Genomic DNA, 17,190 nt, shown 5'->3' on the forward strand with positions numbered 1-17,190 from the left:
CTGGTCTGCCAAAAAGCTTGTGCTTTAAAAATAAATAACATAATTTAAAGAGAGGGATGAAGAAGGAAATGGAAGAAAAAGTGGGCTGTACCTAACTCATTCCTGATAAATATTTGATCAATATGTTCTTTAATAAATAAATAACCCCCACTTAGCTAGAAAAAGTAGTTCAGTGCTGAGCTAATCTAGTATTCTTCAAGCCCAAACTTATACTTCATGTCTATTGCTGTATAAAATGTTCATGCATATAATGAAAACAAAACATTAGTTCCCTGTTTTCAGATACGTCTTAGAGGTTTGAGAGCTCACCTGACTTCTTTAGATTTCCTTTTGTTAAATTTAAATGAACAAAGAGCTTTGAGTGTTTGTTCATTAAACATGTTTTCCCATTATCTGATAATTTAATTTATTTTATTTCCTTCCAGAAAGCCTCCTGTTGATCTGTAAATTTTCTAGAGTAGTGTCCAAAGATGGGCACCTTGCTCTTTGGCCTTTCAAGAAACTAGGAGAATTGTCCTTCTGTGAATTCTGGTGTGATTGATTCTTTGATGTAAATATCTATACAGTGGCTATTAAATAGAGGATATTAAATAGAGTACTAGCTAGCAATTAGTTAATTGTGGTTTTTGCTGGCTTGCTTAGGAAGGAGGAGGTGCACTGTGGTCTGAAGTAACAATACTTAAAATTAGTAGAAAGTTTTGGTGTTTACTGGATTATGGATTCAAATCAGTTGGGTATGTGTCATTTTGCACTGAAGTTAAATTATTAATATTGTGTGTTGTGAGAAACTTATTTAGGAGATGTAAGTCTTCATATTTTCATTCAAGATTTGACCTTGGGTGGATTCCTAGGCATGAGAATAGATATTCTGTGGATTCTTTTTGTCTTTGCTGGATAAAAGATGAAATCCCTCAGCGATGTTTTGCATAGCAAGGTGTTTGAAATCAAATGAGGGATATAGTCCCTTGAAAATAAGATAAAAACAGGGCTGAAAAATGCCAAATAGTGTAAGTAATATTTGCATATGCATTTTTAGCTGTTGTAAATTGAGACCCAATTTCCAGGTGAAGTGGACTGACTCTCAAAAAATTGTGAGTGTTCTCATTTCTTCAATGTCTTTTTCTTACATTTTAGCTGTATTATCAGAAAATAGAAAGGAATTAGCTTGTAGTGGTGAAGTAACGCAATGAAATCTGAAAAAATGACTTTTTTTTTTTTTTTTGTATCTACCTGTTTTTCATTCATTGCCTAGTACTCATAATAACCCTGCAGGTTTTGGATGTGTTCTGCAGGTGACAGCTAACCTACTTGTGTTTACCAGGCATGAAACGTTGCCATTGTATGTGCTGTTCCATGACCATTGGAAAGATAACCAAGTGGCTTTTATTTTTCTGTTGTCTTCCAAGGGACGTCAGAGATGGCTTCAGAAGGAAAAGCTTCTATTCTTCTCATTATGTGAGAGATCGATCCCCTCATAAGAGGGACTCTCCTTTCTTCAGGGAATCGCCAGGGAGCCGCAGGGATTCTCCCCACAGCAGATCTGGCTCCAGTGTCAGCAGCAGGAGCTATTCTCCCGAAAGAAGCAAAGCCTATCCTTTCCACCAGCATAGCAGAAGTATGTCATCTTTACATAAAAGAAATATTTCTTCTCAGCAAGGTAATGCTGGATTAATGATCAGAACTGGTTGGTGAGGTGAAACTGCAACTCACTGTGAAAGCCTTTTTTCCTTTCATGCTTTTTTTTGCAGTTGGGAAAGCTGACATTTTGTACCATCTCTGTGTCGTCTGCTCTGGTTGTTTCATTGTGCTCTGTGTTCCCTTACGTATTTCATGTGGGAGAAGGGAGGTGTTATTTTGGTAGCAGGTCTAGACTGACTGTAGGAGTTTCAGCTGCACAGCTTTTTCTAGAATTTTATGTTCTTCTTAGCATCAACTCCTGTTACTTCTTTAGGTGCTTCATTCCCTTACAAGTAACTTTGCTTAATCTACAGAAGATGAAGACATTTCTTTGGGCAACCAGGAGAAAAGAGGGATTAAAAAATTGGAGAGATTAAAATACATACTGGTACTTGCTGATTTCACCAAATTTTACTGGGCTTTTGAAACAGATTGTTTTTTAGCAATTACTTTTCAATGTCAAAACCTCTCAGATCTTGCTTTCCTCAAAGAAATGTGAAGCATATCTCAGTGTAGTCTATACTGTGTCTAACTTTGAAAAGCTTGGCTCTGAATGTTTCCCAGAAGTCTAATGAATCATCTGTTTTGAAAATATTTGAGGTTTTAATATTTAAGTGATTTTGGGGGAAAAAGAAATAAAATTGCTTTTTTTTAGTATGCTACAATCTTAGCCACTCTGTTTGTACAGCTTATGTAAATTAATCAGATTTGATTTCCCTTTCTGCAAATGCTTTCAAGTGAACTATGTAAATCTGCCGTTCATTTTGGCAGCTTTTAAAAAATTAATTAGATTTTTATTTACTCACTGAGAGGCACATTGCATTTCCGGAGTGACACTGAACCATTATGTATCACTTCTTGCCAAAAAAGATCTTTGTAGTTTAGTTAACATTGTTTAAATATTGAGAAATCATTTCACTCCTTGTAGAATACAGATGGTCTTTCTATTTGGGCATTACAGCGCTTTTAACATTTTGTAGCAATACTCAGTGAACATAAATTCCTCTAAGTGTAGATGAGGAAGAAAAAAATAAGATATTTAACTAAATTTGTAGAAGTGTTGTAGGTTTGCAGCTTGTAATTACTAGAGGCAGGAAAACAATTTTGTGAGAAACCATGCAAATTTTTGGAATATTTCACAGTTATTAAAAAGTTTTGAGCTGACTTTTATTATATATGTATATAGTATATTGCTAGAATTATTCAGGCAATAGTGGAGGTGGTAAAGTAGAAGCAGGCACATTCACAAACCAGAAAAGATGCTGATCAAGAGAGGAACTTACATCTAGGTCTATGGTTTTTGATTTTTCTCCCATTTGCATGGTTAAATACCTTTTCCAATCACCTTTAGATCAGTTGTAAGAGACAAGATAAGTTGTCTTTCTTTGTTCCTTTCCCTGGAAAATAGGACTACTAAAATGTCCATCTAAATGACTGAATTAAAATGGCCTATTTGCAAAATTTAAATGGTTTAAATAGAATCAGTTTTAGAATAATTTTTGAATGTGATTTGCCTTAGGTAAGCTCATATATTGCATATTTAAAAGGAATATAAAGTGGGACGTCTCATATATGTCCCACAGTACATTTTAGTTGGTACTTAAATGGATTTACAGCATGCAAAATATATACTATTTCATGTGGAATTTGCAATGTGGCATCTTTCTAAAAGATTATAACATTGTTTAAAATCATGCTGTTTGAATTGGCTTGGCTATGCTCTGCAGCCCCTCATACATTGGGATAAATACAGAAATTAAACGAAGAAAACTGCAGGGACATGAAGAAGCTTGGTAGAGGGAGGGAAAGGGCTAATGTAAAGGACAAGCATTCATCTGTGATGGGAGAGCATGGAGAGAGGCAGGATGGTATTCCTTCACTGGCCCAGGCAGGAAGGGCTCAGTAGAGTGGCATGCTGAGGAGATGCAAGAAGACAGATAGTGGTGCTTGGAGAGTGTCAGGTTTAATTTTACAGGTAGGGCTTTGGGGCTCAAAACAGCCACACACATTCTGAAAAAAATGGCCTAATAATGCCTCCAAATTAAATGGTGGTTTTACTCTTTGCTTAACTTTGAATAATTTTCTGCCATTTGTATCAGCTCATTTCATCTGTTCAAGTGCAAACGTTATAATCCGTTCAAATGAGATAATCTTTAAAGAATCCAGTCTGATGGAGGCATGTGGGAAGCAGAGTTAGAGTAGTCTGTAAATTTAAAAGGAGGTGGCTCATCTATGGGGCTCAAAAGCAGGTATCACAGGAGCAAAACTTGTGTTACTGAGTGGTGACAAGGGAGATGTTCTGTTCTTTGGGGAGTGTGACAGAATAAAAACATGATTATTTCTATCTTCTTGGTTTTAGTTTTTGCATATACTTTGTATTGATAGGAAGTTTTTTTATTTTTCATAGCTTTTCCATTTACTATTTCTTGTCAAAAAGCTTTTTTTCCTGTTAAAGGTCAATTCTTTTGTTTTATGTCTGCCAGAAATTCTTAAGTAAGGCTGATTACTGAAGATGTACTGATGTTTTTAAGTAGGCTCTTCATTTAGCATAATCTTTAAATTGAGGTTTAAAATGCAATTTAGAATGTTTGATTTTGCCAGAGTAACATTCCCACCTATTTCCATTAGCACTTTTCAAAGACCCATCAGCAGATAGGAAGATTTTACATGGATTAGTAAGCCTTCAACATTACAGCACTAAGTCACTTGCCACCAACAGTGTGCATAGATAAGCAGATTTTGATGTTTGCTTTGTATTGTCTCCACTATATATGCTATGAAAATGTGGTGAAAGGGCTGAAGACCAACCTTTCACATGCCTCTTAAAGATTTTCTGTTAAATGCATGCATTTTGCATAGACTTTTCTTCACATTTTTGTGTAGGTATTTTAAAATACACCACACAATTGTTATTATGTTATGTCATTGCACAAAGAAAAGGAAAATCGCTCAGCTCTTCAGAGTGAGATGCCATGTCTGCTCTTTGTTACTTTGACTCATTAAATTAAAGCCATATTTAAAGTCATAATGAATAATCACATTTATAGGTCTAGTAAAATAATTTTTATCCAAATTTCTCTAACTATTTGGCAGACTTTTAAATCAATCCATTTATTAATTGTGTTGATAAAAATTTAATGGAAGCCAAAGGTAAGTTTACATTGTATTTTATTTGTGAACAGTCAGCTGTTTCCTAGTGAGTGTGAATGGTCTGGTTAATTTAGGCCTACTGACAACGTTTGCTTTTTGTACTTACCATTTGCAGATCCCTTAGATGTAATCTGTGGACCACAACTTGAAAACTAGTAGTTTACACTGCAACCAGTTCTGCTGCTCTGGGCTGGCTGCCTGTAACTGATTTGTGGCAAGACTATTTACAGATTGTGATTACCACTGTCAATTAGGTTTGACATTTTGCCAATTTGAACTTTTATAAGAAGCACACTGATCTTACAAGAGCATCTCCCCTGTATTGGATACAGTACAGGACTGTTTCCCATGGCAGGTCTTTTCAACATACTGTGGCCTGCTAAGCCAGTTCATGTACTACCTGGTTTCCTTGAGTGATTGACTGTTGTCTAATATTTCAACTGTTTATATTGTTGCAGGAATATTAAAAAGTGAAATCACATCATATTGCAGAATCATATTGATAACCCTTTCAGTTAATGATGGAAAAAAGGGCGATGGGTTTTCTCAAATGTATGAATTATATTCATCAGATAAAGAAGTATGTAAATTTTGTAGAATCACTGAATCATTAAGGTTGGGAAAGACCTCCTAGATCATGGAGTCCAGCCTTTGACTCCTGTCAAACACCCCTCCTGTCAACTAGAACATGGCACTAAATGCCATGTCCAGTTGTTTCTTGAACACCTGCAGGATGACTGGAGTGATTCCACCACCTTCCTGGGCAGTCTGTTTCAAAGCTTAACCACTCTTTCAGTGAAAAAATTCTTCCTGATGTCCAACCTGAACCTTCCCTGGCACATCAAGAGACAATGGCCTCTTGTTCCGTCACAAGTTTCCTGGGAGAAGAGTCCTCTTGCTACAACCTCCTGTCCGATAGTTGTTGAGGTTGATAAGGTTCATGTCTGACTTGAGAAAATTTCACTGCAATTTTTCTAAGCCAGTAAGCATATTTACAATATACATATTTTAATTTAATGGTCATTTATTTTTTTTTTAATTGTAGGTAAAGAGAGGACAGTTCAGTCATTGAAAACATCAAGAGATGCATCACCTTCAGGGTCCACAGCAGTACCTTCATCAAAGGTGACTATTCCTCTTGAGTACTTATCACCATGGTTTTAGATTGCTCTTTGTTGGATTTTTTCCTCAGTTGGAAGGAGGTACTGTATGCACCTGTTAAAGTTAGTATTCCTTACTATTTTCTGTCCTATTCCTTACAATAGGAATAGGACTTGGTCTTAGATCTCTGTGAGTGCATTAGTATTACCCACTCACTTTGACACAGATACACCTGCCATGTTAATTAGTGACTGTCAATGACTGATTGTTGTGACAAGATAAGACTGTGGCACATGGGAAGTCTCCCCCTGGATGAGATTAGGGGGCTGGTGGGGGTTTAAGATCCATTAAGGTGAATAGAAAAGGAATAGGACTTGGTCTTAGAATTCTGTGTCACTGTGAGTGCGTTAGTATTACCACTCATTTTGACACAGACGCTCGCCATGTTATTCAGTGGGGAAAAAATCAGGCTTTGGTTGTGTTCTGTCATTCCAGGTACTTATCCCTTATGCATCTCTTTTAGAACTGTTGTGCCAGCTGATTGCCATTGTCTTTAAGGGGGGAGGCAAGTGATGTATTTTCAGTTATGTAAATAGGGAAAGTAAGATAAAAGCTATTATGCACAAGTTACACTGATATGGATCATAAAATATACTTCTTAATTAGTTCACCTGTTTTGCTTACAGACTCAGCACATTGCAGCTTAATACCAAATCCTTGCTTAATACACATATTTGAGAACAAGGAGGCATTGCAAAATCTCTTGCTCTTAATATGTAGTGAGCTTGAACTCTGTATTCTGTAAGTGTTCTGCTTTCTTCAGTCAGGTCTGATCGATGTTGCATTGTTTTTTTGCCATCAGTTTGCAAGTACCTGGTGGCAGTAGATATCCACTTAATATAAGCTATGGAAAATGAAACTTTCTGTTTGATGGAAGTCATTTCCCAGGACAACATAAATATTTATTGGGTATGCATCAGCTGCAGAAATGGAAATACTTCTGTGACCATTTATTGATTTTTCTCGAGTCCCCAAATGTGCTTGTAATGTACTGCCACGTGTCAGTGGACCTTGTTGGAATCAGCCTCTTGGCTGGATTGCACTGACCAGTCAAGTGCTTCACTGACTTAGGAGTAGTGACAGAAAACATCTTGGCAAAACATGAACATCTCCAGAGCCAGTCTTACAATTACTATGGCTGGAGAAATTAGTTATATACTATATATATTAGAGATTGAAGGAGATGATTTTCAATACTTAAAGTTATAATTTAGCTTTGAAATTTTTACAAAGGCATATGTTTTCATAGCAATACCTCTTTTCATTGTAGTATCTATTTGCAAATCTAAAAAGGTATTCTTACCTATCTTATACTTATTTTTGCATATTCATGCATGTGAATTAATACATATTGATGTTACCTGATCTTAGCCACCGGTTGGCTATGGCATCAAATCTTTTGTGTTTTTCTTTAATAGCTGTATGGACTGTAAGCTTTGGAGGCTGTATCCAATATAGAGCAAAAGGCAGATGTGTGAGACAGGGAAAGCTTCTGAGCAAAGTGACAGGTTTTTTCTTTTGTATGTTATTCATGAGATGAAAAAAAATAACGAAAAAAGACTTCTGTTTTGAGGCAGAGTGGGGGGGTGCAATTTAGGTTTTTTACAAGATATATTAGGTTGGTTTTTTCATGCAAGTTTTCAGCCTAAATAGCTGCTGCTATTTTCAGCTGAGAAGTACATTCCTGTTCTTTCTCTTCAGCTGAAGTGCACCTGTGGAAATGCCATTACTTTATTCTATAAAATTCACTCAGAATTTAATACATATTTATCAACATTCAATCTATAGAATTAAATTTAGTGAGATTAAATGAAACAGATTTTTTTTTCCTGTATTCCACTAGATAGTACAATGGTTAGTTTCTTCTCTGACTTGTGGAAATATAGCAGATCATGTGAGATTTGCTGTGAATTATAATACTCCTCGCTTTTAAGAGCCCTGTTCATGCCCCTGCATATTGAACTTTGTCACCTCTTGACTTCACTGGTTATAATTCTGTAATTTGCAGTTATAAAAAACAGATTCCTATTGGAACATTGTGTTGTGCTTCTCTTCTGGATTCAGATAAAGGTGATGTCTTTGACACACAATGTTGGAAGGGTTCTGTAAGTTGTCTATGCCATACCACAGCACAATACTTTGCTTGAGGTTAGAACAAAAGATGTGAAGACAAAGGAGTCTTGATACTGACCTTCTGTGTAACTTGCAATGAACTAATGATAAGAGGTGGAATGTTGGTCTTTTTCATTTGGATTTTTTGTTTGCTTTTTTTTGTCTGCCTGTTTGCAGACAGGCTCCATTTTAATGGAGCAGGCATTGGGTAGAAATTGTTACAGCCTGTTTCAGGCAGGAGGATTTTTGTATCTCTTTTTTAGATATCCATCTTAGTGTTGCAATTTTTAATGCCAGAGTGATATACATTCTTTGGGTGCTTCTATACATACCGTTGATTTAAATTAAATATCCACACAGTGGTAACAAGATTTATAAAGGTAGCTATGCCTAAACTGGTAGTTGTCATTGTCTGTTTGCTGCTCTGGTAGTAAAAGCCAAATAGTATTCTTAGAGAGAAATAAATTTAAAAATATTATTTACGTGAAAATTTTAATTTGAAATGGTAGATGAAAAGAATGTAAAGCCGTGACTCTCTATTATAAATGCTTAGCATTCTTCCAAATAAAAATGATGAATTTTAATGAAACCAGCTCTGATCACTTAAAGTTTGTATAAAGTATTTTTTGTACCTAATCAGCTGAGGTTTTCTACCCTACCTGGTATTTAATAGTTTATTTTAAATTTTTTACAACCTTTTATGCCTGAAAATCACATTGAATTAATATTTCACTCTGCTATTGTATCTGACTTCTTTCAGTGCCCAACCGGTCTCAAATAATTTTTGATATTAATAATTTTGTTATCTCTGACCTGTGAGTTTAATCTGATTCTGAAATCATAGTGGTTTTTTAGCAGTCCACTGAACTTCATGGATTCATTTTTTTTCTTCTTCTCTTGTTTCTTTATTATCTGCTCTCTCCCCACTCACTTTTCTTTTTAAAGAAATTGGAGAGCAAATGAAATAATTTAAACTTTCTTATTTCCTATTTTAAAATGTTTTAGGGGTATGAATAACTGTTTATTTTAATTTTGAAGATTTTTGCAATGTCTAAGTGTATTTCATTTTAAATCTTGACTATAATGTTTTTGTACAGGCCTTGGAGAAGAGCAACAGACTATCAGAAAAGGAACTTGCAGAAGCTGCAAGCAAGTGGGCAGCTGAAAAGTCAGAGAAGGCTGAGGAAAGCAATTTACCTGAAATAACAGAGTATGATGTAAGATAGGCTTATCAATCCACTTATTTTAAAGTGTTACAATTATGGGCTCTTGTTTTTCTGTACTCTTTGTAAAGGCACATTTTGTAATTTAATCCTGACTTTTTCTGCGTGTGCTATTAAATATTTGTTGAAAGGGACCGAGAGGGAGACTGAAGTCTTAGAATTTATTTATTTTTGATAAAACTCACCAAGCCAGAGTACATTTTGTTAGTATAATTTCAATTCACATTGAGCTACAAGTGACACAATAAAGCTCCAGCTCTCCCAAGCATTCTCCAAGGAACTCTTGCAGTAGTGTAGCTAGCTCTGTATGCCTACTGAGCTCCTTAAAATTAGCAGGGGACTTCAGTGTCAAAACATGAGTGTACATGGAAAACATAAGACTTAGAAGAGAAACTGATTTGTTGAGTTCTGTTTCAAACCATGTCAGCCCACCATGTCACATATTTGTTTTCAGAAAACAGTCTTCCATATTAAATATTAAGCTTACCTTGCTACTGCAGTGGATAGATTTTTTTTATGTTCCCCAGAATCTTTGTTTCATTATTAATCAACATGAATGATTTGCCAGTTTATTCCCATTTGGTTTTGTCCCTCCTTGTCTTCTATCCTGGCTGTATTGAAGTGTGATTATAGCTATTCTTAGTAATTTGTTATGCTGCTCTTGGATAGGGTGTCTTTTCGGGCTCTGTTATGTTAGTGGAAAATATATTTGTTGTTTAAAACCACACAAATATTGTGTAATCTAAAATAATCTGTTTTAATTTGTAATAACTTTCTTTTTAACTTTCACCTAGCTGCAACTTTAGAGGCAGTCTTAAGAAAAATAGTACGTAATTCACAAAGTGATGTCTTAACCGTCACAATGGGTTTGATTTTTTTTTTTTTTTTATTTTTTTATTTTTAATTTGTTTGCAAATGATTTTAGGGAAAATGAAAGCATCTTGGGAAGGATCACATTTCCACTTGTAGAGTGTAAGGGCTAGGTTAGAGAAGTAAACTCACTAAATCCACGTTTATCTGAACTTTCAAGTCCGTTAATGTAATGTGTGAATGTGTGAGCAACTCCTCGATAGTGGTCAGGAAGATCTAATTAGATATATAAACTGGAAAAAGCAATTGAGAAAAAAAAGAAAAAAGGGGAGGAAGTGTTAGAGTGGTAGAAAAAGCAACAACTGATCCAAGGATGAATGCCATATGAAGAACATATGCATGGACATTTCTGAGAGGCTCAGGAGAGTAACAGTCAAGAGAAAGAACACTCTGGTTCTTGATGAAGGGAAGGTAATGCAGGGGAGGAAAGAGCAGAGTGGGCCACATGGAAAAGAGTTGTTTGAAGCTTCCTCTGTGCCTCAGAGAAAATTACAGTGGCAAAAAGATTAAAAATAAAGAATCAAAGCGAAGCAATTGCAGTTGATAATGGTGCAGTCTAAGATGATTTATTGACTAAGAAAGTGGGCTGTAGAAATGGTAATGAAGGAGCTGAGGCTTCTCATTCTCAGCCTTAGAAGAAAGGACTTCTCACTTTGGTTAGTAAGCTGTCATGTATGAGTCACAAGAGTTCTTAACTTTTTCCAGTCTATCTTATATAGTGCTTAATAGTTGAACTTAGTGTTGCACTAAACTTTTTAGTAGCCTTCACTGACTCCCAGGCATATAATTATTTACTGAGTTAACAAGATTTGGGATGCAATTTTAATGGTTTATGTCACTGCTAAGATTTGAACATGTGTTCATGGGACCTCTTAAACTTTTTGCTTTGTTTTTCTGCCTAATGCTTTTCTCTTTCACGTCTGTTAAGGCTTAAGATTCTTCATCTCTACTTTTGAATAATAGGAACTAGTTTTATTAATCTTCTTCAATTTTCAAATCCTATTTAAAAAAAATAAATCTGTAAGTCTCTTCCATAATATCAGATTTAAATAATACTGTAAAGAAAAATTACATCTTCTATATAAAATCCTTGGACATGGAGTCTGTTTTTTCTTTGGAGTAGATTTCTGTTTTAGAGGAAAGCTTATACAATTTCAGCATTTCAGTGTGTTTTTTCATGTTGTTAGAAATCCTCTAATCACATGTTTGCTTTTGCCATTCAGTCGGTATCACAGTTCCTTTAATAGACCTCTGGCCCCAAATGCTCCAAGAGTTCTTCCTGGCAATGTTTTTATTTTGTGGATGCTTATGTATCTTTGATTTTGTTACTTTTATCCTTTCCCAGAAGATTAATTTCATCTTCATTGTGGATTTTTCTTGCGTTCTGGTGTTACACATATCACATACACAAATTTCTTTTCAGTGGATGGGCAGATAAAGGTCATCTGACATCCTTGCCTTGGCACAGTTAAGGGTGTGTCACAGGGGGTTTTATCATGTCCTGTTTGCTACATCTTTAAAGTCTGTATTTCTTTATCTGTTAAGATTGTAGCAATAATACTTCACTAATAATCTTGATAAGCAAATTCATATTTAACTGATGACTGCATTTGGCCTTTTGGGTTTTTCCTCACACTGAGGTTTTTATTTTTTGCTCAAAACTGAATTTATTGTTTGTGTTTTTTTAAGGCTGCATCTTCAGCTCCATTATACATTGAACAAACAGAGGAAACAGAAGCAAATCTAACAGATAGTACAGAATTATATGAGGACAGCCAGCTTCTTGCTCGTTCAAAAGCAATTGCAACTAAGACAAAAGAGATTGAACAGGTGAGTCTTCTGGCATTTTCTCACTAATACAGTAATGGTTTGCTCTGCTAAAATTACCTTGATTTATTTTTTCCTCCTTCTTGGAGTGTAATGTGAATGTAATTTGATTTTTCAAGATGATGTAATGATAACATCTCTGACTGTTTAATTCTGAAGAGCCATGGCATTTATCTGCACACAGAAATTCATGTTAGTTTTCTGTAACTTACATCCAACAACTACTGTTTTGCAAGCTAAGACAATGACTGTTTCTTAATTCTAGTGCCCTTCATTCTGTTGCCTGTGAGGCCATTTCATGTGGTGTAACACTGTTCCTTTTTATTGACACTTGAAAAACAGCTTTCTCTTGAAGCGCCAGACCTAGTGATGCTTGCTTTTGGGTTCATCTTTATTCTCAACTTAGTTACCAAGTATTTCTGCTGTTCCAGACTCCTAATAAAGCCTTCTTTGCTTTGCCCTCTCTATATCCATTTGTCTCCAAAGCTCTAACCGGGAAAAGGAGCAAAATTTTCCAAATATGTAGTTTTACTTCATAGGATGGTACTATTTCAGGAAAACCCAGAGGCAAAAAAACTGTGCTGACAGAACATGCACAGTGTTGCAATGAGCAAATCCATTGCTGTGCAGCAGAGAAACAGGCAGTCTGATGCCCTGGGCGGGAGGGAGGTGGCGGCTTGTGATATAGTCTGTTATTTCTCTTAAGAAAAACAAGCAAAAAATCCCTTGAGCAATTGAATGAAATATTCATACAGGTGTTCTGCTTTAAACTAGTCCATCTCAGTATCTTGTGTATCGCTCATATCACTCTTTTGTAAAGTTGCCTCTGCCTTTTCTCTAAGCTACAATAACACAATTGCCAATGTCAGAATTTTAAATGAAGCATGGTTGTAGATTATCACCCTGGCTCATCAAAAGAATATTTGTGTATTATTTGTTTGATGGGAGACTTACTGTGAACATTCATGTAAAATGATGTCATTTGGAGAAAAATGAAGTTCTTTTTGTGCTCATGATGACAGGACAAAAAGTGTCAAACCAAGTGCTAGTTGCTGTTTGCTGTTAGTGACTCTCTTTTAGGAGTCTTCCTGCTTTGCAGATATTAACTGAAGCTGATATAAAGAAACTAGAAGTTCTGCTCACAGATTAAGGCTTGGAAAAATCCAGATACTGTTTGAACAGAGCCAAGAATTATCTGTATCACTCCCAAACTAGAAAAAACTTTGAAGCATATATTTAATTTGAAGTGTGCTAATATTACTTGGAAAGGAAGGATATGGTTGCAGATGCACAGGTGCTTGAAAACATTTCTGAACTGGGACTCCAGATCCTGGACATTTTTTGTCTCATCTTGAAACAGGGATAGTGACATTAATGTGGAAACTTCCAGGTTACATGGGACTTACCTGAGCCAATCTCCTCAAAACAGGGCCTTAGATCAGGTTGTTCAGGGCTCTGTCAAATTGAGCCCTGAATTTCCAGTGAAGGAGGCTTCTCTGTTTCTCTGGACAGTTGGACAGCCTCTTTCAGTGTTTCACTGCTCTGTCTTTTGAGCTGAGCTGCCATCACATTCCAGGACATGCTTTCCACCAAGGACACAGTTTCTGCTCACTGCTTCTCTTGACAGCTTCCTGTCTCCATTCTTGAACTGCAGAATCCCAGCTTCTTGGCATGGTCCCCTGCTTTTGGGACCTGCTTCACTGGGAGTGGACTCTGCTGTTCTTAGGGAAGGGTTTATTCCCTAGAATCCTCTGGCTCTGCCACTTCGTGGTTGGAAGAATAGGTTTTTTTCTGGCACTTTTGCATGGCAGGTACTCTGGAAACTGTTCCCTTCCATCCAGGTACAGAGTATTTTCAATCTTTGTGCCTCTGCACTGAATGGAAATTCTGCAGTATTGAGTGTCTCATATTTTTATATATCCCATGATGTGGTTTTTAATGTTCTGTTTGTCATAGGAAGCTTTGGGGACAGTTTTTAAAAAATAGAATTGTGAGATGATTTGCTTTCTAGGTTGGGGTGTTTCTTGGTTGTTTGGTTGAGGTTTTTTGAAGTTAGGTGTTTCCTTAGAGCTCAGAGATGAACATTCATTTCCCTTCTTTCTTTACACTTACAGTTTTGAAATAAAGTGTTATATGTTGCCTGAGCATTTGTCTGAGCAGGTGAAGTACAACCCCATTAAACAAATGCATAAAAGATTGGTCTGGTTACTTGAAAACAGTGTAGCAGTGAATTTTGTGTCTGCATATCAAGAGTTTGTTAATGTAACTATTCCATGCACTTTTAAAATATTCTTGCTTTTAATAGCATGTATAATATATTAAGGTATTATTTTGGAGTTGTTTAATTTCTGATTTTATATAGTTAAGGATCAGCTTATGCTTTGAGCATGTAATGTGCTGAAGTGTGGAGTTTTCTTCAGAAATGATGACAAATATGTCCCTGGTGTTAAATTCATAATTGGAGCTATTCAGCATCAGTGTTACACAAAAGGCTATCTCTTTGTTCTTTCTTCATGAGCACAAGTAGCAGGGATTCTTGAAATGTCTTATCTTGTCTAGACATCAAGTCTGCAACGCTGTGTTAATTAGTCCATTATTATGTGTCCACTTTTCTTACATGTTGCATATTCAAGTTGGAGTGACATGGATTACCTCTAAAAATCTATTCTTTTCTGAAGACAGATTTTACCAAATGACAATTTTATCAGGTGCCCTCTTTGATTCTGGCAAAAAATCAAACCTGTGAGTTTCTGAATGGGATTTGACATTGAACCCTCAATTTGGGTAGTACCACAGAGTTCTGGCATCTAAGGAGGAAGCATAGGAATTAATACATTCATCCATGCTTTTTTATTCTTAATGGAATCACTGTCTGACTGTATGCTTTCAGTTCACCAATGTTTTTAAATGTTCAGGAGAACAATATTTTTAAATGTTTAAACATTTAGATTAATTGCTTCTTTAGTTGATTTTCTAAATTAATATTGCTTGTTAAGAGTCCTCAATAGCATTACTGTTACCCTGACGGAACAGCCTTCTTGCTGGAAGATGCTGAAAATCGGGGGTTTTTTTTAATGTTCAAAATTTCATAGCTATTATGCATGGAAAGAGGAAAAAATGGGGGTGTGGCTGGGTCAACAGGCTGTCCAATTTCTATTTCCAGATCTGCTGTCTGACTCCTTTTCTTTAGTTAAATTATTTACATCTCTGACCTAGAAGTTACAATTAAGTAAGAAAAACAGGTTTTAGCAGTTACAGTGTGTGTGTAGTTTGAGAAGAGCTATTTCTTGTTCCCCTTCTTTATCATAGCTATCATTCTGGTAAGATCTATATAGCAATAGCTGAATTGTCTTTGTGTGTATTTAACACTTGTTAATGGGACTCTGGAGGTGCTGCCCTGTGAGAAGCCTGACCTCTGACAAAGTGATACTTCACATTTAAAGGACTTTGTTAAAAAAAATTTTGGTTTTAATAAAAACATAAACAAAATTATACAGGCATTTCTGTTCTAATAAAATAGCTACAGTTTGTGTAGTGTATGGGAGTTTTATTGTATACCTTCCTCCCTGCCCCCAGCCCCATCAGTGCCCTTTGCTAGTTTTGCTTCAAACAAAACTATTTTACAGTTCTTTGACAATGTAAAGGTGAAAGAGGATGTAAATATGAAGTAGCTTCTGCATCTTGGCTAGGTATAAGCTCATGGTAAATATATTGGAGAAATTTTGTAAGTCTTGGCTGTGATAGATAGGGTTTTAGCAGTTGTAAAATAAGTAAATTAATAAATTGGAGTAATGGGAATCAAGGAAAGAGGATGTCAGAGCTGTCCTTGGATGTCCCTTTTCTTTTGACTTCAGCTGAGCCAGGGAAACTGGTTACCATTTCCTTAGATTAGCTTGTTGGTCTGCTTGTGCTGTTGCTCATTTCAGGCAAAATTATCTAGGTTAGAAAAAATCCCCTAATTAAAATATAAGTTAAGAAGTAAGTGAAGCTGAAGGAACTGGAACAGTAGCTAAAAACACATTAAAGGATTATTTCTGATGGTGGATGAGGTCAGACATGCTTTGTTTCTGACAGGAGTAGACCAGAGTAACAGGCCAGATGAGAGGAAAAGATGGGGAAGCTGTATTTTCTCTCCCTCCTAGCTTTGCTGTTGTCCTTCAAACCTTCTGTACTTAATACACAGTGACAAGGCCTTAATGATGGACTCATCATCATCAGTCTGATTTGGTTGATAGCTTAGTATGTATTATGCTTCTGCTGAGCTTATGTTTATTTTATTTAAATGTAAGTTGTAATTAAGTGTTTTAATTTATTTTTTCCAAATCAAGGAAACATTTGTCTTAGGTTTTGTTATTTTGCCTTAAGCTTCTCAGAAAAATTGATGATAACTCTTTTATTTAATTACATCACCTGCCTATGATCTTGTTTCATCCTTTTGTGGTTTATTAGGTTCTGTGTGTCAGTATCCTCTCCTTATGGATAAAAGTCAAGTGATTTATTTCTTTTTGCACATTCTTAGATGCTTTTTCATTCATATTAATTCTAACCTGCTAATTTTTCTACTGTATTTTAGTATTTATTCTAGACCTCCCTTTTTCCATTACAAAAACAAATAAGTCACATTGTTGTGCTTATTTGATCTTTATATCTCACACTTGGCTTAAATCTGGGGTTTTTTTGTGCTGGGGTTTTTCAGTTTTTTAAATATGACCTGTTTGTTAAAAATCCGTGTTTTCATGTTTATGAAGCTACAAGATGGAGACTATAAAAGCATTTGGTCAGTTGCTTCATTGTATCTTTTATTCTATTTACAAACAGATTTATTTAAAGGCCGGATGCTTGTAAAAGGATATGAAAACTTCAGCTACTTTCCTTTCTTGTGTTTGGGTCACCATGGTTTAGAAGTTATAATCCTTCACTTTCCATTTGTTCAGCTGTGTTCTACTCCCTTTCTACGGACATTAATGGGTTATTCGGTGTGCACTGCTGTGTTTGTAATTACAAACTGCTGCATATGCAAAAGCAGTGCAACTCATTTTACTCAGCACCTGAAGGTATGGTTTAATAGGGAAATATATTACCACATTTCAGATTTTTGCCAGCAGCTTTTTTCATTGGAAAGCTGATAAAAAGTGAATGTTATTTAATATGCAGCACTCATAGGGAAATA

At 35.7% G+C, this 17,190-nt stretch overlaps 1 protein-coding gene across 4 annotated transcripts in view; it reads left to right on the forward strand.

The window, feature by feature from the left end:
• The window catches only part of PPHLN1 (periphilin 1), a 55,021-nt gene that overhangs the window by 16,407 nt on the left and 21,424 nt on the right, over positions 1-17,190 (forward strand). For 2 of the 4 annotated variants that reach the window (XM_085043517.1, XM_085043508.1), the window contains exons 7-10: positions 1,407-1,615; positions 5,873-5,952; positions 9,198-9,317; positions 11,883-12,023. In XM_085043517.1, the coding sequence (XP_084899643.1) occupies positions 1,407-1,615; positions 5,873-5,952; positions 9,198-9,317; positions 11,883-12,023 (550 nt within the window). Of the gene's footprint in view, positions 1-1,406; positions 1,658-5,872; positions 5,953-9,197; positions 9,318-11,882; positions 12,024-17,190 lie in introns of all 4 variants that reach the window. The other 2 variants (XM_085043502.1, XM_085043492.1) reach the window with 1 other exon arrangement.

This window comes from Lichenostomus cassidix, chromosome 1Aa (assembly GCF_008360975.1).
Source record: "Lichenostomus cassidix isolate B80296 chromosome 1Aa, HeHo_3.0, whole genome shotgun sequence".
NCBI lineage: Eukaryota > Metazoa > Chordata > Aves > Passeriformes > Meliphagidae > Lichenostomus > Lichenostomus cassidix.